Genomic DNA, 25,450 nt, shown 5'->3' on the forward strand with positions numbered 1-25,450 from the left:
AGGAGAAAAAGAGGCTTTTTGGCCACCTGCAGGATCTCTCCCACAAAAGCTTTGAGACACAAAGGGGAAAATTCAGTTGGCTGTGAGGTGCGGCCGGACATCGCCACAATGTCTATCTGCGCATACTGCCTGCCAATACAGTAACAAATCTCTGCTCATTTTCTCCTCGCATCTCTATGGGATGCATGGGAAAATGAGCAGAGATTTTAGAAAAACTCTGATGCGATGTGTCTCCTTGGACTTTTGCTGAGACGCATTGCGGTACCTTGCGGCCTATTGAATACCCCCCCAAATGTTGCTTTTTGCACGTGGATGCAATACAGGGTACATTATTGCTCCTAGTCTGCATTCAGCGAAAAATGCCCCAGTCCACCCAACTTCTCCCATTAGATGGAACAAATTTTCAGCAATGCACTCAACACCATCTCACATAAAGAGTACATTTGCACAAAAACAGATACAATATCAGAAAACAGTATTGCATTGTGAGCCTATAGTTTTAGAACTTCTGAAATTCCACTGTGCTTTAGAGCTGTATATATTCTTACAATTTACCTCTTTATATGTCTGATTGAAGTTAGCCATCTTCTGGGCAGATACAAATATCCACGAGTAATAATGAGTATGTGAACATCCCAGGACTGATTCATTAAGGAAAGAAAAGCAAAAAATAGGAGTAACTTTGCACTTTACCAAAACCATGTTGCATTGAAGGGGGGGAAGGTAAATTTAAATTGTGAGGACAGATTTATAGTTGGGGTAAGGCATGTTCTAGATCAAGTATGAAGTATTTCTGTGCTACATGAAAAAACAGCCAGTATTTAACTTATGCGCAAAATAATAAACTAATTTGCACCCCTTGTAACATGGTTTGTCCAGAAGAAATTGTACTCTTTTTATTTTTGCCTTACTCTCCTTAATGAATGAGCCCCCCTATCTACTGGCAGAAGTATGCTCACTATGCTTTTTGTGAGGACATGAAACAGTAGGAAGTCTGTAGCACTCAATACAGGCTCCAGATTGGCTCTGTTAAGGTTGCACTGTTGTCAGGTCCAGATTAAAGGAATGGAGGCCCCTGGGCTAAGGTGAGGCCCCCCTGTGAGCCGAGCCGCCCCCACCCCCCAAGGCACTTTCCTCCTCCTGGCATTGCGGTCCTTCCCTGGTGCGCTCTATGCTCCTTACTGAGGAGATTTCGTGAGAGTGAGACTCGCGATATCTCCTCAGTAAGGAGACTACAGCGCGCTGGGGAAGAACCGAAGTGAAAGTGCTCAGCAGCATTGATCGGGCCGGGGGCGCCCCCGCCCCCGACCGATCAATAATGCTGCTGAGCACTTTCAAGGTCCCCCTGGATGCCCGAGGCCCCTGGGCTGTAGCCTAGTTAGACCTCGGGTTAATCCGGCCCTGACTATTGTACTTGGCTGTGAGAGATTGTGGGCTAGATTTACTAAGCTGCGGGTTTGAAAAAGTGGGGATGTTGCCTATAGCAACCAATCAGATTCTAGCTGTCATTTTGTAGAAGGTACTAAATAAATGAAAGCTAAAATCTGATTGGTTGCTATAGGCAACATCCCCACTTTTTCAAACCTGTAGCTTAGTAAATCTAGCCCTGTGTGTTTACACTGCAAATACCGATTCCTGCACCGAGTGAACCTAGAAATAACTATACTAATCTGTCTGTAGCTGTGGAGTGCTGCTTGTAGGGTCATTCCACATCAAATCCAAACAGGGTTTCAAACGGACCGTTTCAGATTATAATGAAATTTGGTATAGTAAATGCTGTCATGGGTGTAAAGAAAACCCCCAAATGACCCAGTAGTGTTGTACAGGAACTGTGGTCCATAAATGTTTGATATGAATATGCAATTATGGTCCGTGGAGGGTGAGTGAGTGGAAGTAGGCGGTTCTAGGTATGAACTGATAGGGGCTGTGCAAGATGTGAAATGAGTAAAAATAATGGTGCAACAGAAAAAAACTGGGGGGAAATGTGTGGTGGATAACGAGTGAGGTACAAGTGGAATTAAGTGGAGGCTGGGTGTAGAGGTGGAGTGTGTGAAGGGAATAGGAACAGGTGGAAGGTGCAGATGAAGGGGTTAGGTAGGGTAGTGAAAGAGAGTGGATAGTGTAGAAATGATACATTTTAAGGTCATGGACACATAATATTAATAATAAATGATAAAATATTAATGATAATTATATGATGAGAGAGAGAAATGTGTACTATAGTATTAAACAGGTGTCATGTTAAGAGTACTAAATGGTGGTACCATAGGTATTAGGATAACAATGGGAAGGAAGAAAGTAGTAATGGCAAATGTGTGTATATGGGGTATGCTTTCAAAGATGTGTTAAGTGGATAGGATCATAAAGTATGAAATGTGCAGGAGTTGTAAGAATTGGAGAGAAATGGTGTTACAGAATAAATGGATTGAGCAGATTTAGAAAGTTGGGGATGTAACAGAATTGGTAAAATTGGTAATAAATGAAAATAATTCAATGTTAGAAGGGTAGATACTAAAAAATAAAAAGGGATAACGCAGTAAAGTGACGAGTCATTCAATAACAAGTAAAAATAGAGCTAAACACAAAATAAAGTGAAATCAAACTATGCAGTCATAGTTCCCAACGTGTTTTGTCACTGATAGAAATTATCATTGGCTCTGAATGAGAACCACATAAGATCAGTGTCACACAACAATATATATATATTGTGGTCCAATAAAGGCCTTTATCAATACAATGCACTGTGTGGTCTTATATACCCTGGATGCCAGAGTAGTTTGCGTAGCGTATCTTGTGTGAAATTGCTCCTGGCACACCAACAAAGTGGGCGCATATATATGCCTAATCAGACTTGCACAATTCTGGCACTTATGTCTGCCTGTGTCTGGAGAGTGGGGACGGAAGAGGTGTTCTAACATTGGACAAGTACAGTAAAGGAGTGTTTACGTAAATACGGCTCATGCAGATCTGCAGAAACATGCATATATGGATATTAGGAGGCAAATCTTTTGCAGCTGCAATTAGTTTTTATCAACAATCCTCTATTTAATTTTTCATACACAAGATGGGGAATCGGAGAAACATGCTCCAACATGTATTCAACTACATCACTCACCGGACCGTGAGTGCCTCTGCGCTGGTGCGTGGTTCTCTAGCCTTCCTGCCGGCGTCTGTCCTGAGCCGCGGCCGTCCGCCATCTTGATAGACTGCGCATGCGCAGCATCCAAGAACTTATGATCTTTGTTTTTAATCTAGTTGGTGGATCAGGCACCTCTCCCTATTTAAGGCACCTGTGCTCATTATATCGTTGCCTGATCTTGAGTCTCATTCCCTGTGAGTCTCTGAAGGTGTTTCCTGTGTCCTGCTAGTGTCTTCAGCTTCCTGCTGATTACCTGCGCTACTCATCGGGGGTTCCCATACCCGCTACTGATTCCTGTATCCTGCTCGTGTCCTCAGCTGGCTTCTGGATTACCTGCTCTGCTCATCAGCAGTGCTCATACCCGCTGCAGTTTCCTGTATCCTGCTCAGCTGGCTTCTGGATTACATGCCCTGCTCTTCAGCGGTTCCCATACCCGCTACAGACTCCTGTGTCCTGCTCGTGTCCTCAGCTGTCTGCTGACTACCTGCTCTGCTCACCTGCGGTTCCCATTCCCGCTACAGCCGTTCAGCGCTCCTGCTGTGCCTGCATATCCTCGTTGGACAAGCTTCTCCACTCATCAGCGGTATGCTTACTTGTTATTGACTATCAGCTGTACCTTGCATATCCGCTTAGGACAAGCTTCTCTACTCAGCAGCGGTATCCATACTCGTTATAGACTATTAGCAGTAACGCTGCATATCTGTTTGGAACAAGTTCCTCTGTGCTCCCATTGTCTTCATTCAGTTATTGACTCTTTTCATGCATCCACTTATCCGCACCTGAACAAGTCCTCACTTACTAGCAGTGGTACAACTTGCTGAACGCAGACCACTGACTCTCCCGCTACCTACCTACACCTGGACAAGTCTTCCCATCACAGCAGTGGTACAACTTGCTATCCGCAGACCACTGACTCTCCCGTTACCTTCCTTCACCTGCTCACGTCCACTCAGGTCTCCGTGGTTAAAACCTCTTTCCACTATAGCTGCAAGTCGCTGACTATCATCAATTCCATTGGCAGCCTCTCACCATCTGCTGTTATATACGTTCCACTATTCACTCTACTGCCAGAGGACCGCTGTACAAACTCCGCCCCTCTGGTAAGCATAAGTCAACTGGTGAATGCTGGGCAGAACTCCTAGTGCCCGTGACAGTAAGATCAGGCCATGACAGACCCAGGATCGGAACAAACAGCTAAAGAGATGCTGCAGTACCTGGTTACTCGGATTGAACAACAAGATGTTCGACAGCAACAGTTGTTCCAATGTTGTCAGGCATTAGCCTCCCGAGGAATCCCTGAGCAAAATGTAGCAGCGACTGTTGATCCTCCAGTATCTCCTTCTTCTCCCCCAGTGCCATCCCAGGTGTCTACCGCTTCCACGCTACACCTGCCTACTCCTTCTAAGTATGATGGAGACCCCAAAACCTGTAGGGGTTTTCTTAACCAATGTTCCATTCATTTCGAACTCCAACCTCATAACTTTTCTACTCATCGTTCCAAAGTGGCCTATCTCATCTCTTTGTTTTCCGGACAGGCTCTCGCATGGGCCTCCCCTCTGTGGGAGAAATGACCCCTTACTGGAAGATAGTGCCATGTTTATTTCTACGTTTCGAAGAATTTTTGACGAACCTGGTCGTGTTATCTCTGCAGCTTCCAGTATTCTCCGACTACGCCAAGGATCTCGGTCTGTAGCTCAGTACGTCATTCAATTTTGGATTCTTGCCTCCGAGCTCCAGTGGAACACCGAGGCGCTGATAGCCGCCTTTTGGCAGGGACTTGCCGACAAGATCAAGGACGCACTGACCTCACAAGAGTTACCCTCCTCCTTGGACGCTTTGATTTCTCTATGTCATCCTGTAGACATGAGGTTTCGTGAGCGAGATTCCGAAAGATTAACTTCTTCTAAAGCGCCTGTTCGCTCAGTATCCCAAGTTCGTCATCTTCCACCTCCAGTAGAACCCATGGAGGTAGGTCGCTCTAAATTAACATCTGAAGAAAGGGAGCGACGAGTGAAGAATAGACTTTGTATCTATTGCGCTGACTTTACTCACATGCTGAACTCATGCCCTAGAAGGTCGGGAAATGCCAGACCCTAACCAGTTCTGGAGAGGTAAGGTTAGGGTCCCTGGAGTCCTCTCCATGTTCTACGGATGCTAAGATCTGTGCTTTTGATGTTACCGTTTCCTTTGCTACCAAATCGTTTATGTCTCAAGCACTTCTAGATTCTGGAGCTGCTGGAAATTTTATCTCTAGTGAATCAATGGTCCCTACCAGTGATTCCTTTAAAAGCACCTATAGCTGTTACTGCTATCGATGGGTCACGTATAATTAATGGACTTATTACTCAAAGTACGTCTCCATTGACCCTTCAAATCGGAGCCTTACACCAAGAGAAAATTTCTTTGTTGGTCCTTCCTGTTACCACCAGTCCCATCGTACTTGGCCTTCCATGGCTTCAACTTCATTCTCCTCAGATTGACTGGAACACTCCTCAAGTCACTTCCTGGGGTCCCGATTGTCGTCATAGATGTCTGTCTCAAGTTGTTCCACTCAAAATACATCAGTCTTCCATTTCACCTTGCCCGCCGGGTCTTCCTCCACAGTATGCTTCCTTCGCGGATGTATTCGATAAGGTCCAGTCTGAACGCCTTCCTCCCCATCGGGCGTGGGATTGTCCGATTGACTTACAACCTGGCAAGAACCCTCCTAGGGGTCGTGTGTATCCACTCTCGCTACCAGAAACTCAAGCAACATCTGAGTATATCAAGGAGAGCCTCCAGCGAGGATTTATCCGACCTTCCACCTCTCCTGCTGGAGCGGGATTCTTTTTTGTGAAGAAGGATGGATCATTACGACCCTGTATAGATTATCGTGATCTCAATGCCATTACTATCAAAAATCGATATCCTATTCCACTAATTACTGAGCTCTTCGATCGCATTAAGGGAGCCCGGATATTCACCAAACTTTATCTTCGAGGCGCTTACAACTTAATCCGGATCAAGTCTGGAGACAAATGGAAGACCGCTTTTAACACCAGGGATGGTCACTATGAATATCTAGTTATGCCCTTCGGGTTGTGTAACGCCCCCGCTGTCCTCCAGGGTTTTGTAAATGAGAACTTCCGGGACTTATTGTATGTCTGTGTCGTTGTCTACCTGGACGACATATTAATCTTTTCTCAGGATCTGCCTACTCATCATCAACATGTGGCAGACTCTGGAGAAACTCTTTATTCTGCAAGTTAGAAAAATGTTCCTTTGAGCTATCCCAGATTCCATTCTTGGGATATATTGTGTCCGGAGTTGGTCTAAAGATGGATCCTGAAAAGGTGAACGCTGTACTACGTTGGCCCCAGCCAACTACTCTCCGAGCAATCCAACGCTTTTTAGGTTTTGCAAACTACTACAGACGTTTCATTCAAGGTTTTTCCTCCATCACTTCTCCAATAGTGGCTCTGACCCGGAAAGGAGCTAACACTAAACAATGGTCCTCCGAGGCCCTTCAAGCTTTCCAGTTTCTCAAGAAGTCCTTCTCTTCCGCTCCTGTTCTTCGACAGCCTGACGTAACTCTTCCTTTCTTTTTGGAAGTAGACGCCTCTAATGTTGGCCTAGGGGCCATATTATCTCAGATCGGAGCAACAAAAATTCCATCCTTGTGCCTTCTACTCTCGAGGTCTTCTTCCTGCGGAGAGAAATTACACTATCGGGGACAAGGAATTGTTGGCCATAAAGGCAGCATTAGAGGAGTGGAGATATCTGCTGGAGAGAGCTTGTCATCCTGTAACTATTTTTATGGATCACAAAAACCTGTTATATTTGCAGTCAGCCCAATGTTTGAATCCTCGTCAAGCAAGATGGTCACTTTTCTTTTCCCGTTTTGAGCGTATCATAACCTTCAAACCAGCTTCCAAGAATAGAAAAGCAGACGCCTTATCTCGGGCGTTTGTGGCGTCCTCAGACGTTGAAGATTGTCCTAATCATCCTATATTGGATCCCAAATGTGTGACTCTGGCCACTTCTTCCACCAAGGTGCTACCATTTGGGAGAACCCTCGTGCCTCCATCTCTACGGAAAGAAATATCGTGATATCATTCTTCACGCTTTTCTGGACATTCGGGTGAACGCAAGACGTTAGAAGTCCTTTCTCGAAGCTACTGGTGGCCTTCTATGAGGAGAGATGTCAAAGAATTTGTGGCCGCGTGTGAGGTGTGTTCCCAGTTTAAAACCCCCCGCAGAACACCGGCGGGATTACTTCAACCACTACCCATTCCTTCCAAGCCTTGGACCCATATTAGTATGGACTTTGTCACCGATCTTCCTCCTAGTAAAAAGTGCAATACTATCTGGGTAGTGGTGGATAGATTTTCGAAAATGGAACATTTTGTTCCTTTAACTGGTTTACCTTCCTCATCTACTCTGGCTGACCATTTTATCAAGGAGATCTTTCGAATTCATGGATGTCCATCTGAGATTGTTTCGGATAGAGGAGTGCAATTCGTCTCCAGATTCTGGCGAGCCCTTTGCAAGACCTTGGGTATCCGATTGTCATTATCATCCTCCTACCATCCTCAATCAAATGGACAGACCGAGAGAGTCAACCAAGATCTTGAGACTTTCATAAGGATGTTCTCTTCAGCCAACAAAGACAACTGGGTAGATTTACTTCCATGGGCTGAATTCGCCCATAACAACATGTATCACGAGTCATCTTCAAGAAGTCCATTCTTTGTGGCATACGGTCACCATCCGTCTTTCCCAGAATTTCCTGCCCTCCCTCCCACCCAAGTTCCTGCAGTGGAGAGTATATGTCAGAGTTTCAAAAATATCTGGTCTCAGGTTAAATCCTGCCTGAAGAAGACATCTGCCAGATACAAGTGTTTTGCTGATAAAAAGAGGCGAGCTATTCCACCACCTAAAATTGGAGACCGCGTATGGCTTTCTACCAAAAATATTCGCTTGAAGGTTCCGTCCATGAAGTTCGCTCCTCCGTTTCATTGGTCCATATAAAATCACTCAGGTGATAAATCCGGTGTGCTTCAAACTACTATTACCTAAGAACCTTCGTATCTTCAATGCCTTCCATGTGTCATTACTCAAGCCTCTTATCATCAACCGTTTCTCTGTTCCTCCTTCAGCACCTCGGCCAGTACAAGTTCATCAAGAGGAGGCGTTTGAAATTACTCATATTTTAGATGCTAAAATTTCGCGAGAAGTTCTTCGCTTCCTTGTGCATTGGAAGGGTTTTGGTCCAGAGGAACGTTCTTGGATCCACGCAGATCTCAACGCTCCAGCTCTTCTAAAAAGATTCTACTCCAAGAATCCGGGCAAACCCGGCTCCAAGTGTTCTGTGCCCACCTTTAAAAGGGGGGGTACTGTCACTCACCGGACCGTGAGTGCCTCTGCGCTGGTGCGTGGTTCTCTAGCCTTCCTGCCGGCGCCTGTCCTGAGCCGCGGCCGTCCGCCATCTTGATGGACTGTGCATGCGCAGCATCCAAGAACTTATGACCTTTGCTTTTAATCTAATTGGTGGATCAGGCACCTCTCCCTATTTAAGGCACCTGTGCTCATTATATCGTTGCCTGATCTTGAGTCTCATTCCCTGTGAGTCTCTGAAGGTGTCTCCTGTGTCCTGCTAGTGTCTTCAGCTTCCTGCTGATTACCTGCGCTACTCATCGTGGGTTCCCATACCCGCTACTGATTCCTGTATCCTGCTCGTGTCCTCAGCTGGCTTCTGGATTACCTGCTCTGCTCATCAGCAGTGCTCATACCCGCTGCAGTTTCCTGTATCCTGCTCAGCTGGCTTCTGGATTACCTGCCCTGCTCTTCAGCGGTTCCCATACCCGCTACAGACTCCTGTGTCCTGCTCGTGTCCTCAGCTGTCTGCTGACTACCTGCTCTGCTCACCTGCGGTTCCCATTCCCGCTACAGCCGTTCAGCGCTCCTGCTGTGCCTGCATATCCTCGTTGTACAAGCTTCTCCACTCATCAGCGGTATGCTTACTTGTTATTGACTATCAGCTGTACCTTGCATATCCGCTTAGGACAAGCTTCTCTACTCAGCAGCGGTATCCATACTCATTATAGACTATTAGCAGTAACGCTGCATATCTGTTTGGAACAAGTTCCTCTGTGCTCCCATTGTCTTCATTCAGTTATTGACTATTTTCATGCATCCACTTATCCGCACCTGAACAAGTCCTCACTTACTAGCAGTGGTACAACTTGCTATACGCAGACCACTGACTTCCCTGCTACCTACCTGCACCTGGACAAGTCTTCTCATCACAGCAGTGGTACAACTTGCTATACGCAGACCACTGACTTCCCCGCTACCTAACTATTCCACTATTCACCCTACTGCCAGAGGACCGCTGTGCAAACTCCGCCCCTCTGGTAAGCATAAGTCAACTGGTGAATCCTGGGCAGAACTCCTAGTGCCCGTGACAAACTACTGCTGTCGTGTACAGAGATATTACAGGTGTGTGCTTTCCTCACTGCATTGACCATACTTACCGACTTTATTCGGCTCTCTTCCAGGAGCCAGCCAGTGGAGCTGGGCGTGAGGGGGGCGGGGCGGGCAAAATTGTGTCATTTCGGGGCCAAACACCGCGATTCACCAGGAAAAATGCGGGAGTCTCCCGGACATTCCAGGAGAGTTGGCAAGTATGGCATTGACACACGACAGGGCCCAAAATCAGCGTATAACTTTTTGGCTGTCCCTCTTGCACCCCACTGTCGGTGCTTGCACTCCTCGGCTCTTACTTGCACCCCACTGCTAGTATTACAAATGGACAGAAGCAGTACAAAATCGGGTGAGATATCGAGGTCAAAACATGCACAAGGTTAGGACAGGCAGAAAAGAAAATAGGCCGTAACAAAGTCAAGGTCAGAAAACCGTAATCTAACAATAATACCCAGATCAGAAAGCAAAAATGTATTGAGCATCTAAATGATGCCAGTCCTAGGGGTAAATTTATCAAGCTGCGGGTTTGAAAAGTGGAGATGTTGCCTATAGCAACCAATCAGATTCTAGTTATTTATTTAGTACATTCTGCAAAATGTAAAATTTACCTCCTGGACTTATATACGCTCTATCGCTTTAAGGCGTGTGTATGCTCACTCCTGTGACTGTGAATGCATGCCTGTAATGGTGCAAGATGTTAAACAGACCTCAAGAAGACCAAAAATTTGGAGCGGACGCTGCTAAAAGGGGGCCAGACAGGTAAGTATCTTATGAGAGATTTATAACCTGCAGCTCTCCAGCTGCTGTAAAATTAGAAGTCCCAATTGGCAGCTAGCACTTAGTTCAATAACAGTTAGAAACCAGAGTTTGCCTGGCACTGATTTATGGTTTTGGTAATAAATGGGGATAAATAACATAAGTGTCGGAATATCTAAGTGATTAACTATGGTATCATATACATTACATCATACTTACCAACTTTTGAAAGTTGGCTTCCGGGAGCCTGCCGGGGTTCCGGGAGCCTGCCGGGGGAGGTGGGCATGATGGGGGGCGGGGCTCCAAAATTTGCGTCATTTTGGCCCGCCCCCGTTGTGTAATGACGCAAATGCCTTATTTTACAGCAGGGGGCGTGGCCAGATGCCGCGATTCCCGGCGAATTGCAGCGTTTTGGACCTAATTCTGCCCACTTCACTAGGCAGATCCGGGAGACACTCTCCCGGGAGTCCGTGAGACTCTCGCGAAATGTGGGAGTCTCCTGGACATTCCGGGAGAGTTGGCAAGTATGGCATTACAGTAATAGTTAAAACATTCTATACGTTAACAACAACTTTTCATGAGGCTTTTCCAGCCATAGTTTTGTTCTAATACATGGAAGATTAGCCAAATCAAGCTTCTTTATTTTCCTGATATATGAAGTAACTCCTCATTTATACTTGACCAGAGCTGCGTGTTCTATCAGTGTCACTATACAGTACAATACAACTCTATGAGATGAACTATGAAACTAATTGTGGGTATTGTTTTAATCACATCTTTCTTTTGTTTTATTTAGGGCACAGAAGAAGAAACTGGGCCACTTATAAGAACATAAAAATTTAGAAATATTAAAATATGAACTATGCAAACTAATTACTGTTCGTTCTAACTGGAAAGTAAATTGGAGTTTTTATAAGCAGAGGAACAGAGACAGAGACACAGACACCAAATAGAAGATGATGTGGTCCTGAGTAATACCGATTGGAGCTTGCTATCACTTTCCTGCATGATCTTTTCCTACTGCAATTCCATATTTACTTGTTTGTGTCATAATATGTAGCAATGCAGTGGAATACATTGCTGCTAACGAGTTAGAGTTACAGTTGTTTTGGAGACATCTATTTTCACAGTAAATGATTTCTCAGGAAGTTTTACCTGTGTACGCCATGTTTCCAATACAGATTTGTTTACAAATTTGGCATATTGTATGCAGTGTTCATGCTAGGATTATCTATATTCCCGTCAACCACTGACATGAGAGCATTAGATGTTGCATCCCTATCTTGAAAATATTGCTTGGTAACCATGATCCTAAGTGAAGTTCACCTTGTGAAATACTGTGCATCCAAATGTAGCAGATCCCAGTGTACCAGCTGGTGTAGTAACATAAATTTGGATGCTAATATTGGGATTAAAACTGATTAAACCAAGTGATGCACACTATGTGGTCTGAATTTGTCTAAAATAAATATAGTCACAGAGCTTTATCACAATTGTATGTCCAAAAACAATGTTTTTTTTAAGAAGTTTCAGACGCCATTGTCAAATAAAATTCACTTTCAATTTACTAAACTGGTATGTAGTCTGTACATATCTCATTTTAATTCACAGTTTAGATTACAAGTTGCTTATTAAAGTTCTTGGTAATTTAAATGCTAAGGAACCAACATTGCTGCAGAATTACTGAATAATCCCTGCATAATAGCTTGTTTGTGGAAGTAGTAAATTCACAAATGGGGTATTGTTCCTGTGAGTAATGCAGAGTTGTAGGCCCAAGCAAGCCACATTGACTACACTGTAAATGTCGTCGGTGGGGACTTTCTAAACAAGTTGATTATATTGCAATATAAAGCATTTAATAGCGATAAAATATAAATATTAATCCAAAAAATAATAGTATCTTAAAATGAGTATTTAGTACATTTAATTAACTGTAACAAAAAGTAACAGATCAATAAAACGAGCATTTTATTTTTTTTCTCAAAAGAAACCAACTGACATGGAGAATCTAACCGTTGTCAGCAAGTGAAACCATAAAAATAAGTTACAATAAAAGCAGAAACTCTGATACAAGTACTTAGGGATGAGGGATTCTGATATTCTGCCCATGAATCTCCAAAAAAAAAAGTCTGTGTCAGACCCTTATATTTCATAGGTACAAGTAAAATGAATTTCTATTGAAGAGCAGACTGATGTGACAATGTGGTATCTATTCACATAAGCTTCAAAGTAGAATATGTGACATGTGCCTTAAGGCAAGTGGCTGGTAGTACTTGCCCAGTGCCAGGGGTGGACTCATCCTTAGACCACACACTGAGAGAAGGGACTTTTGAGTGCATTAACCTTACAAAAATTTGACTTGCAAAATTTGGGCCTCCAATCCACCCAAACCATGCCTATATTGGAGCCATTCCATTTAAGGCAGCTGGAATCCAGGATTGAGAACTGTTGGCAGGTATGCACTCAGCCATGCACAGTGGCCTGTCCAAGTGAGTGATTGGTATTATAGTCTTTGGCTTCTTATGGCACCATGTTGGCTGTGTAGTCACACAGCAGAATTACCTGTAAAAATAATTGCTAACTATAGATAAATGGTTTGCTTTATACAAACTTTGTAAACGCAATTCTATTTTGCTTATTTGTGCCTAATGTAGTGGAATAAATATGTTAGACAAAGCATTAAGCATCTGTCTGTATAGGCTATGAGCAAACCTGGGGGTCAGTATCTGCCATCACTTGACATATTTTTGAGACTAGGCACACCCTAGTAGTATAATACCTAGCTCCAATTATGAGAACCCCCCCCAAGCCCTTGTATTATCAGAGTTTTCTGACTCATGAATAAAGGAAGGTGCCTGTACACGCTGCAATTTTGACAGCCAAATAGGTAATTTTAGCACAGAACCAATCAAGTCCTAGGTGGACAGCTCTTTCCTGAAGAATGGCATCTGTATTCGCTATATTCACATCTCTGTTAAATTCTATTGAGTTTTCTGAATCCCACAACTCTACTCTTCAGTGCTGTAACACTGATACATTTGAATTTGCTACTTGTGTTACATAGCATAGTTTGGGTGTTAATCCACTCAACAGTGAGATACTAGTGCTCTAATCAGTAGTGTACACACAGCATAGAGAATGATACAGATTTAATAGAATCAACCGTTAAATAAACCTTCAAAATCCTACTTCTTAATAAGTCCAGTATAGCCAAATTCATGCTTTGCTAGAAATGAATGTCTATATGGGCAAACATGTCACATTCACATAATAGAGTATATGAATCTTACACATTTTATAGGTACACATAATGTGGTTTACATACTATCGGTTACATTTAATGTTTGGTCTTAGCGTGATGTACTTCCATTAGGAACAGTTTACATAGTGTAATAAAATGTTACTTTAAAGCTTCAACTATTAAATAAGAACATGACTTGTCTTATCACACTGCTCTTTTTTTCTGACTCTATAGAAGGTCTTTACTAAGTTATCCAACCTCATTAATACAATATTAACCTGTTGTTGTATTGGATACTGTTGCTTTTTTGTCAAAGGCCTTACACTTTTTAGGACAACAAATCAAGGTCACTTAACAGATTATCAGTTTTGTGGGTGTTTTTTTTAATTTAACTAATGTACTCTCTCAAGGTGAAGCATTTGAATATCATTACAAATTTTGTCAATTTATAAGTTAACATTGTGGCATTGCAAGTGTAATAAAAAGGAATTTAAACAAGTAATGTTTATCTTGAAAATAAAGAGGTTTTGTAGTTTTATTGTGTTTCAGTTTTTTTTGTGTGAATAATAACTAGGGGCCTGATTCATTAGTGATCTTAACCGCCGTTTTTTGCGGATCTTGCGAAAATCTTCTCTGCGCATGCCGAGAAAAGGGAGATAAGAAATCCATTGCGTAAGTTAAGAATTTCTTAAGTTAAGACGAAAATCCTTCTTAACTGCACTTAAGAAGTTCTCCCAACACTTAAGAAAAAAGGGTTGGGAATGGGAGGGTAATAGGAGATCAAACTGACTTAAGAAGAGTCGGAGTTTACCTCCAGATCCATCGGATAGTTAAGAAGAAATGTTCAGAGTTTTATCTTAACTTCTTGCTTAAACTTAAGGAAGCTCGGGGTCATGTTTAAGTCCAAAGCAGCTACAGCAGCAGCGCTCAATAGCAACACTAAACTGTTCAAAAATCATTGTTCGTTTAAAACACTCACAACTAAATACGCACAACATATATCTTGATTTGTCTGTTAAGCTATGTCTGTTACGAACATGAGTCCATGTGAAGACCAGAGTTCAGAAAAAGATTGTTGTTGTCTGGGGGGGAAGGCTGGGCTATTCCATAGTGGAAACATAATTTCTTGATGTGCGAATAGGTGAAATATTTGAGTAAAATAGTCCCATATCTGAAGCGAATAGTGGGTGGTAGCGAGGAGAGTGGCGGCCGGTGTGATTGAAATCCATAAGATGGTATAGGGTGAGCAAAGTTGCACAAGGTTTGCTTCTATGTCAACTCACATCCTTGCGCCAGAAGGAGAGTGGAATAGAACTAGTTGGGTTAAATGTGCAGCAATGTAGTGTTTAGAGATATTTGGAAGACCCAGTCCTCCCTCTGAGGTTCTGCAATGGAGCGTACGGGCTTGTACTCGGGGTCCTTTTCCTGGCCATATAAACAGAGCGATTTGTTTCTGCAGGGTCTTTAGTGCAACTGACGGTACTTGTATTGGTAGTGCCTGAAACAAGTAAAGAATCCGTGGCACTAAATTCATATTTACCACCGTTATGCAATCTAGCCATGAGATATATAGGCTATCCCACTTCTATAGGTCTCGTTTGAGTGAGTTCAAAAGTCGGGCAAAGTTGGCAGCATATAGTTGTCTATATTGACCCAATATGTAGATTCCTAGATATTTAAGCTTATCTAGTTGCCACCTAAAAGTTGATTGACGTCTCAAAGACTCTAGTAGGCAAGGGGGTACGTTGAGGGGGAGTATTTCAGATTTATCCATATTAATTTTAAAGTTAGATGCTGTGCCGTATTGGTTTAGTTCACTCTGCAGGGCGGGAAGGGAAATGAGGGGGTTGGTGATCGTCAGTAGGATGTCGTCTGCATACATAGAGATTGTCACAACTATATGTTGCGTACCTGCTAGTGTTGGCACAACTTGGAGGAAGGTGCAGAATCTAACGTGCCCCTGGTATTCACCAGGGACCCCTGCAAGGAAGTATGGACTCCACCACAGGAGGCACGCAGGTCGCAGTCCTTCCCCAAGTCGGATAGCGAGGCACGAGAGAAGAATGGTCAGACAAACTGGATCAGTAACAATGCTGGCGAACAAGGTGCACAGGGAATATCCAGTAGGGTGGTCAGACAAGCCGGGTCGGTAACAGTCTGGTAATGCGGTACAAAGGGAAATCCAAAAGAGTAGTCAAGACGGTCCGGGTACAAAGGGCACTGGAAGGCAGGGTAATCAAAGGCAATGCAAAAGGTACAGGAACGCTGGAGCAGGCAATGAGACCTGATACTCTGGCACTGGAGGCCTGACTGGTGTTACCTTATAAGGTCTGGGCAGCCAACATTCAGAGAGGGGGCGGCGGTGCGGTCATCAGCTGCCAGAGGTTCCAAGTAGCATCCCATTGCCTAGCAACAGGACGCGCATGCGCAGAAGGCCGGGCTGTGCGGCCGGAAGAGGAGACTATACAGGTGGCCATCCCGGAGAGACAGCGGGACAAAGCCTGACAGAGATCTTTTCAGTTTCACCCGTTTGTATCCCTGTTATCCCTGGGTTGTTACGAACTCGGGATGTCAATGGCTCCATTGTTAGGGAAAATAGCAAAGGAGAGAGTGACCAGCCTTGCCGAGTGCCGATCGTTATTTGAAATGTGGGTGACATGGCCCGTTGGCCCAAACAGTGGCCGAGGGTTTATAATTTATGGAAGCCAGTCCACACAAAAATTGACCCTTAAAACCCTTTTTTTTTTTTTTAGTGTATGGTCTCCTGGCCATTAAACCCTGTCGAAAGCCTTTTCTGCGTCCATGGACACCACCAGAGCGGAGGTCTGAGTCTGATTAGCCGCTTCAATTAGGTCAATTGCATGCCTTGTGTTATTTGTCCCTCGATGGGCAGGGATGAAGCACACCAGGTCAGGGTGAACAGGACGGGAATCACTCGGGCTAGCCTGTTAGCTAGTAGTTTGGCAAACCGTTTTTTAAATCTACATTCAGTAGAGATATGGGTCGGTAGCTCTCACAAAGAATAGGCTCTTGTCCCTCTTTGGCGATAACTATAATGTCCGCTCTGGTGGTGTCCCCTTTAGAATTTTTTGCCGTTCAGACTCTTGCTAAAGAGGGAAAGGAGCATAGGCGCTAATTCCAGGGCAAAGTTTGTATAATATAATGCTGTTGTCACGCTGTAGACCAATGAGGCTGAAGATAATATGACACTAACCGGTATTGGTGCCACTGGTCAAACAGGCGCGGAGTCTAACGTACCACTGGTGTTCACCAGGGACCCCCGCAGCAGAGAGCACGCAGGGCGCGGTCCTATTAGCCAGTTACCAGTGTAGCGTAGAGAGGTCAGACGGTTCCGGGTCACAGCAATCGGGAATATCAGGTACAAAAGGGTAATCCAAAGGAATAGTCGCCAAGCCGAAGTCACAGTACAGAATGGGTCACACAGAAGAGTAGAATGGTCGCCAAGCCGGGGTCACAACAGGTAATCAGGAATCAGAATACTCAGGAGTATGGAGGAATAGGGAAGCTAGGAACACTGGTGGTGAACCTGTTATTCTGGCACTCTTATGGCGCCAGAGGCAGGTTTAAATAGAATCCAGACTGAGTTGATTGGTGGAGAGCAGAGGCGGCAGCGGGAACAGAAGCAGCGTCCCGTTGCCTAGCAACGGGACTGAGACCAGGGCGCATGTGCCCGCTATCCGGAAGTCCGCGGCAGCCGACAGGGAGATCAGACGTCCGTTCCCCGTCTGACAGGGAATCAGCGGGGACGGCGTCTGACAGCTGTAAGGCCGTCTGGGCCCGGTTCTGCTGAGTTTCTAAGGGTCTTAATGGTTGTTTTCATCTCCTTTAATGTGATCTCAGCAATTAGAATTGTCAGTTGTGCTTTGTGAGGCGGGGAAGAGAAAAAATTCGGAGGTAATCGGATATTTGGGCATGTCTAATGTCTGGAAAATCTGCAGGTAGAGGGAGGTTATATAATGTACTGTAGTAAGTTTGAAATCTATTTGCTATAGATTGTGGGTCATATACAGTCAAGTCCATAAATATTGGGACATTGACGCAATTCTCATATTTTGGGCTCTAAACACCACCACAATGGATTTGAAATGAAACTAACAAGATGTGCTTTAACTGCAGACTTTCAGCTTTAATGTGAGGGTATTTACATCCAAATCAGGTGAACGGTGTAGGAATTACAACGGTTTCTATATGTGCCTCCCACTTTTTAATGGACCAAAAGTAATGGTACAATCGACTCAAAAGCTATTTCATGGACATGTGTGGGCTATTCTCTCGTTATTTCATCATCAATTAAGCAGGTAAAAGGTCTGGAGTTGATTCTAGGTGTGACATTTGCATTTGGACTCTATTGCTGTCGACATGTCGACATATGAGATCCAAAGAGCTGTCACTATCAGTGAAACAAGCCATCATTAGGCTGAAAAATCAAAACAAACCCATCAGAGAGATAGCAAAAACATTAGTTGTGGCCAAATCAACTGTTTGGAACATTCTTAAAAAGAAAGAACGCATCGGAGAGCTCAGCAACACCAAAAGACCCTGAAGACCACGGAAAACAACTGTGGTGGATGACAGAAGAATTTTTTCCCTGGTGAAGAAAAACCCCTTCACAACAGTTGGCCAAATCAAGAACACTATCCAGGAGGTAGGTGTATATGTGTCAAAGTCAACAATCAAGAGAAGACTTCACAAGAGTGAATATAGAGGGTTCACCACAAGATGTAAACCATTTGTGAGCCACAAAAATAGGAAGACCAGATTAGAGTTTGCCAAACAACATCTAAAAAAACCATTACAGTTCTGGAACAACATCCTATGGACAGATGAGACAAAGATCAACTTGTACCAGAGTGATGGGAAGAGAAGAGTATGGAGAAAGAAAGGAACTGCTCATGATCCAAAACATACCACCTCATCAGTGAAGCATAGTGGTGGTAGTGTCATGACGTCGGCATGTATGGCCGCGAATGGAACTGGTTCCCTTGTATTTATTGATGTGACTGCTGACAAAAGCAGCAGGATGAATTCTGTAGTGTTTTGGGCAATATTATCTGCTCATATTCAGTCAAATGCTTCAGAACTCATTGGACGGCGCTTCACAGTGCAGATGGACAATGACCCGAAGCATACTGCAAAAGCAACCAAAGAGTTTTTAAGGCTAACAAGTGGAATGTTATGCAATGGCCAAGTCAATCACCTAACCTGAATCCGATTGAGCATACATTTTACTTGATGAAGACAAAACTGAAGGAAAAATGCCCCAAGAACAAGCAGGAACTGAAGACATTTGCAGTAGAGGCCTGGCAGAGCATTACCAGGGATGAAACCCAGCGTCTGGTAATGTCTATTTGTTCCAGACTTCAGGCTGTAATTGATTGCAAAGGATTTGCAACAAAGTATTAGAAAGTGAAAGGTGTATGTAGGATTGTTTAGTTTGTCCCATTACTTTTGGTCCCTTAAAAAGTGGGAGGCACATATAGAAACCGTTGTACTTCCTACACCGTTCACCTGATTTGGATGTAAATACCCTCAAATTAAAGCTGAAAGTCTGCAGTTAAAGCACATCTTGTTAGTTTCATTTCAAATCCATCGTGGTGGTTTATAGAGCCCAAAATATGAGAATTGTGTGGATGTCCCAATATTTCTGGACTTGACTGTAACAGTTGTTGTGCCTGATCTTTAATGGCCACAATGCGATTGTGGGTGCGTTTGTTCTGAAGCCTATGGACCAGTAGTCCGGCCTTATCTCCTTTTTCCTACAAATGTTAAAGCCATTGGAGGGTCTTAGCAGCTTTCATGGAGAGTATCTTGCCGTGTTGACCTCTCAGGGCTAGCAACAAGAAATGGAATGGGAAACCCCATCGATAACGGATTTTGTGGTCACGTAGGAGTTTGGTGATTGGAGCAAGGTCTCGTCGTTTTTTTTGTAAGGTGGTGGGGGCCAAGTCTTGATATACTTGGAGGTCCACTCCTTCAAAGGTAAGCGATGTGGCAGTTCTGGTAGCTATGAGTTTTGAGTGTTCTAATTGTCCTAACATATTGTTTACCACACTTACATTGAAGTAGATAGACAACATTCATGCTGTTGCATGTAATGAAATCGTAGATTTTGAATCTCTGCCCACTCGATGTAGATTGGTATTCCAAAACTGGCTTTGTACTCCTACATCCTAATGCTGTACAATTAGAGCACAAACCACAGTAGAAAAATCCCCTCTTTTGAGTAAGGTTTTTTTTAACCAACTGGATTGGCCCATTTTTACTTTACTTGGAATATGATTGGATTTCAATGTTCTCTTGAGGTCTGGGGCTTTCCTAAATACTAACTGTGGATGCTCTGATAGTAGGTGTCCTAGTGTATCATCTTGTTTGTGGATGTCAATGTAAGTAAAATTGATCATTAAACCAGAAATAATTATGGGTTAGAATGAAATTCTATATTGGTTAGGATGAACTCAATCTGGTTGGTCTCAAGGGACTGATCTTGTTCCAAAAAAATGTCTGATACTGATTAGGCCAAGATTATGTTTGATTACTGTATATAACGAGAATACATCATAAGTCACCAGCCAACAGCCAAGTGTCCAGTTGACCTCCTCCAAAAGTTGTAAGACATGAGTAGTATATTTGAGATATGCCCTATGTTGCTTGACATATGGCTGAAGGAATGTGTCAATATAGTGTGAGAGATTAGCCGTTATAGGTTTTCCCGGGGGTTTCTCCAAGCTCTTATATATTTATGGGAGGTGGTATATAACTGGAATAATGGGATGTTGGTTGTGAATATAGTTGTACTCGTTATTATTGATAATGCCAATCTCTCGTCCTTTTTTCAAAATGTTTCTGAGTTGCAGGGAGAAGGATTGAGGAGGGTTATGATCTAATATACGATATGAATAGGGATATGATAGTAATCTTTGCTGTTTCCATTATATAGTCAGCTTTATTTAACAGTACTATACCCCTGTCAGCAGTCTTTATCACTACTTGATCTAAGTGTTGTAACTTTTCTACAGCTGCCATTTCACTAACTGTTAAATTGACCCGTCAATGCCGTTTCTTTGGATTTATTTTTTCTAGATCTGCAAGTACCAATGTTTCAAAAGTTGTAATATGGCTAATTTTAATTTGTTTAGGATAAAATTGAGATGGAGGTTTCAGGTTAGTGTGTATGTATGGGCCAGAAACTTGATTGTCAGAGTGTTCTATAGGTGATTTTAGAAAATACTTCTTAAGGGTCAACTTCCTAATGAAGCGATGAATATCGATAAATTTCTTAAATTTGTTGAGGGTATTAGTGGAAGCAAATTTAAGTCCCTTGTTAAGGACTCTAACTCGTTTTGCAGCGTTAATGCTGACAATTGAATACGCCCCTAAGTCCTTTTGGGATTAATTGCTCAGATCGATACCTTTCTAGGCTATAAATGTCCCACCAGGTCCGCATTTCTTTCCAACGTGTTTTCTCGAAATTAAGAAGGAGGAGACAGTAGTTCGTGCCCTTACTTTCTGAGAAACTAGGGTTCTGTGTGGATGGAAAAATATGGTTAGACAAGGCCTCCCATTGTAATCTTATTTCCAACGGGTCACTATATCTACTGCTTGTCATATTGTAAGGTTGTATTCAGCAGGGTGCAGCAAATTCCCAGTGGATCTGATTATAAAACAAGAAAAAAAAAGAGAATTGTGCTCCACTTCTTTTGTTTGCAAGAGCAGCTTTAACAAGGGTATCCCTCCCTTAAAGTCAAATATATATCACACGTTAAGCAGTCATTGACTGGTGAGAAAATAACAAATATGTTGATTATTGATGTTTCAGTTCCTGTACAACTATAATGTAATGGTACAATGATCCTAATAATCCATACAGCCTCTAGAACAATTGTGTTTATTAAAATTAAGCATATATAAATAAACATATATAAATAAACATTTCAATAGTAATGGTGATTCTAAGTCCCATAGACATGTGTGCAATCCATATTCATAGGATTCTACAATTATAGTAATCCAGTGGACTTGATGTGAGGGAATCCAAATGTCCACAGTCAATATCTCACATAAATGGTGTCACGGCAATAGGGTTTCTGGGATCCGTCTCGGGACCCCTGGGACTAGCTGTGGTAGGAGTGTAGTGGAAACTGGGAGGTCGGACGAATGCCTTGCTCATAGAGCTTGCTCTAATCCTGTACACTGAATGTTAGGAGGAGAAACCACACAGAAGATAACATCTGGAATCTGTACAGAAGCAGGTAGAATGAAGGTGAATTCACACAAGGAATAAATAACCAAAGTATTTATTTACGTAGGCATAATGAAGCTGAATTTACACGAAGGGTTAATGGTTTGCAGTTCATATAACAGCAACAAGATGAAGCAGCTGCATTCACATGAAGGGTTAATGGTTTACAGTTCATATAACAGCAACAAGATGAAGCAGCTGAATTCACACGAAGGATTGTTTGCAATTCATATAACAGCAACAAGATGAAGCAGCTGAATTCACACGAAGGATTGTTTGCAAGTCATATAACAGCAACAAGATGAAGCAGCTGAATTCACACGAAGGATTGTTTGCAAGTCATATAACAGCAACAAGATGAAGCAGCTGAATTCACACAGAGGGTTAATGGTTTGTAGTTCATCTAACAGCCAGCAAGATGAAGTTGAACTCACACAGAGAAGTCCAAAACAAAACAGCAGGATGAGGCTGAATTCCCTCAGAGGGTAAATGGTGTAGATCTGTATACGGCAGGAGGATTGAAGCAGGAACCAGGATGAAGATGAATTCACATGAAGGGTTGAGGTCTGTATACAGCAGGCAGAATGAAGCCGCAAAACAAACAGCAACTGTGGTGATCTGGAACTAGGAAAGTGTTGCACTGGCAATTTTCTGAGAGTAGGAGACTCTTATAGTCTGCAGAGGAAGCTAATTGGTGGATGAGATCAGGTGTTCAGCAAGATGTTTAGCAAATGTCTCACCCAAGATGGCAGCCTCCAGTACTGCAGACAGCAGTCACGCTTGTCCTATGATAGAATGCTGCATTAGACCAGGAGGGAGATATACCGCCGAGTGGTGTAAACAGGACTAAGACCCTGATTCGTGACAAATGGTTTGCAGACTCCACAGAATATCCATAAATAATTGTTCATGAGGGAATGTTCTAAGACTATTTAAGATTATAAATATCGCTGGTTGATTCCCATCTATCAAGTAATATACTTGATGATGTTGATTCCAATAAATACTTGCTGTTAGATATGTCATTACCGGTGTCTGGGTACCCAGCGATTCTGTAGACGGAGAGTTGCAGGTAACGTCCGTAGTCAGCGTTGTAGAGTGAATGGACCCGATGCGTTCCAGCATTGAGCGCACTGGCGTGACTTCCAGTCTTTTGGCTAGCCAATAGATGATCACGGGCGTGTCCTAATGTGTTTCGTCCAATAAGGACTTTGTGAAGGGGTTGTGTAATATAAAAGCTGTAGTCCTATATAGCAACCACTATAAGGTATTGTATGGCTTTTTTGTTTAATTTCATTTTATTTTGATACATACAGCCTAATAATATATTTTTAAATGTGATTATAGCAATCTATATCCCTAATATGGAATACAATTCCATGTTGTTCATTATTATGAATGGTGTGAAGCCATGCAATACCTTATAGTGGCTGCTATATAGGACTACAGCTTTTATATTACACATTCACTCCTAACCTATAGGAATCTTATACCATTCGGGAGTTGGCTATAAAACCAGGAAGTATTCACACGCCCACAACTCCTTGAGAAAGTCCTTGTCGGACGAAATGCATTGGGACACGTCCCTGATCATCTATTGGCTAGCCGCAAAATCGGAAGTGACGTATGCGCTCCATGCTGGAACGCATCGGGTCCATTCACTTACACAACGCTGACTAACGGACGTTACTTGCAACTGCAATTTGGCTAAATGTCAGAAATACGTTAGAGATTTAGGTAATTCACATGAGCCAACTAATAAAGATTGGCGAGTGGTGTTGAGGGCCCTGTCTTCCTCTCAATACTTATATACAAAAGTTTATTAAGGATTGTATATTAGAAGAAGATAAGTCCTTAACAGATGATGATAATCAGGAAAATATTAAACATATAATCTCACAGTTGGCTATATACTATCCAGTGGTAGTGAACTGGAGTATGGTTTTTACTATCAAACAAAAGGATAGTGAAAATGCATTAGATTATTTTGCCAGAGCTCTGAGAGCAATGACCCAGTACACAGGGATATCAGACATAAAGGATGATGTGCATCACAGGGAGGCAGCTGTTACAGTACTAATGGATGGTCTCAGGGAGAATCTAAAGACTAGGTTACAAACCTCTTTACCTAATTGGAGGGGAATCACGGTAGATGCACTTAGAGAGTCTGCCTTACCTAATTGGAGGGGAATCACGGTAGATGCACTTAGAGAGTCTGCCGTGGGGCATGACAAAAATATAGGTTACAATGAAGAGGTGCAAAGTGATAGGCTAATGATGGTAAGTATCCAGGCTTTAGAAGGACTATATACACAACCACAGACTCACATAACACAAAAGGAATGAAAGAAACATATGTCATTGAACTGTTTTAACTGCCTTAAAGAGGGACACACGAGGGAGTACTGTAGAGAAGTTTAAGATCACAGCCACCTAGGAGGGAATCACATAGATGCACACAAGTCTCAGAGATTTCTCAACATTTGCCCGCATACAACATAGCAGCAAATGCTTTGCAGGAGAACAATAGGGGTCAGGTCATACCTGTCATTGTAAAGACAGGTAACTGTTTAGGTTTCAAAATGAGTAGTGTAAATGGTTTGACTGTTTATCATACTAACTTTGTTTTATTTTCCTCTTTTGTAGAGAAAGGGCAGGCAGAAATACATATTTAGTAATTATGGGGATTGCAGGAGAAATACAAAATTTTCCCTTAAAAAGACAAGTTAACAATGGGCCATTGTAACACTCTTTCTTCTAACTGCGGTGACCTATGATAACTTATTTGGTTGAGATTTATTATTTAAAAATGAAGTGTGCATATACTAGGCTTCTAATGTTGTTTTATGTATTCCAGAATGACACACATGGGAGATACAGAGTATGCGTCACAAAGGGTTAATTTTGCACTTTTCCATCATAGTCACGAGTCCATTGCAAGGTATTTAGGTTATTATAATCTTTACTGGGCTCCTTACGAGCTGATGGGCGACACTTTATTGGAGGGATGATGCAACCCCCTTTTAAATTTAATAAGAATGGAGGAGGGGTCTGTTATGCACGTTTTGTCACTATCCTATAACGATTGTCGAATCTTGATTTGTGTTTCCAACGCACAAATATTTATTCTCAAAAAGTAGCAGAATAATTCAAGCAAAATAATAGTAAGTACAGCCGTTACTTATCGCAGGCGCTCTGGATCCAGCGAACAGTCATTCAGTCCTGAAGTCTGTGGACAAGATGTCTGATCACTGGATGAAAAGCTCCTGCTTATATGCAAACAGAAATACAGTGAAACAATGCAGATGGTGTGGCTTGCTCCTATTGGTCCAGGTTTAAGGAAGGTCCAGGGGGTTGTAGATCATAGGCTGGTTCAATCTAAGGAATCCAAAGGTGGGGGTCATCTCTCCAGGGGATGTGCTGGAAATGTGTAGTGGAAATGTGTTTCATGTTTTATAGATTGCATGTGATATCTGCCTTTTGTCTCCTGAGCAAAGAGTACAAAGTGTACAAAGGGTGGAAGGAGACAGGAGACTCGCTGAAGGTGAATTAGGTAGACATACAGATATGCATTTCTGTGTGGAACATT

The 25,450-nt window shown here is 42.8% G+C and overlaps 1 protein-coding gene across 1 annotated transcript in view; it reads left to right on the forward strand.

Annotated features, from left to right (window-relative positions):
- The window catches only part of SCARB2 (scavenger receptor class B member 2), a 54,240-nt gene extending 40,101 nt beyond the window's left edge, over window positions 1-14,139 (forward strand). Inside the window, exon 12 of the mRNA XM_075202741.1 lies at window positions 11,157-14,139. Coding sequence (XP_075058842.1) covers window positions 11,157-11,195 — 39 coding nt within the window. The 3' untranslated portion in view covers window positions 11,196-14,139. The remainder of the gene's footprint in view (window positions 1-11,156) is intronic.
- Window positions 14,140-25,450: the final 11,311 nt, after the last annotated feature.

This window comes from Mixophyes fleayi, chromosome 1, assembly GCF_038048845.1.
Source record: "Mixophyes fleayi isolate aMixFle1 chromosome 1, aMixFle1.hap1, whole genome shotgun sequence".
Classification (NCBI taxonomy): Eukaryota; Metazoa; Chordata; class Amphibia; order Anura; family Limnodynastidae; genus Mixophyes; species Mixophyes fleayi.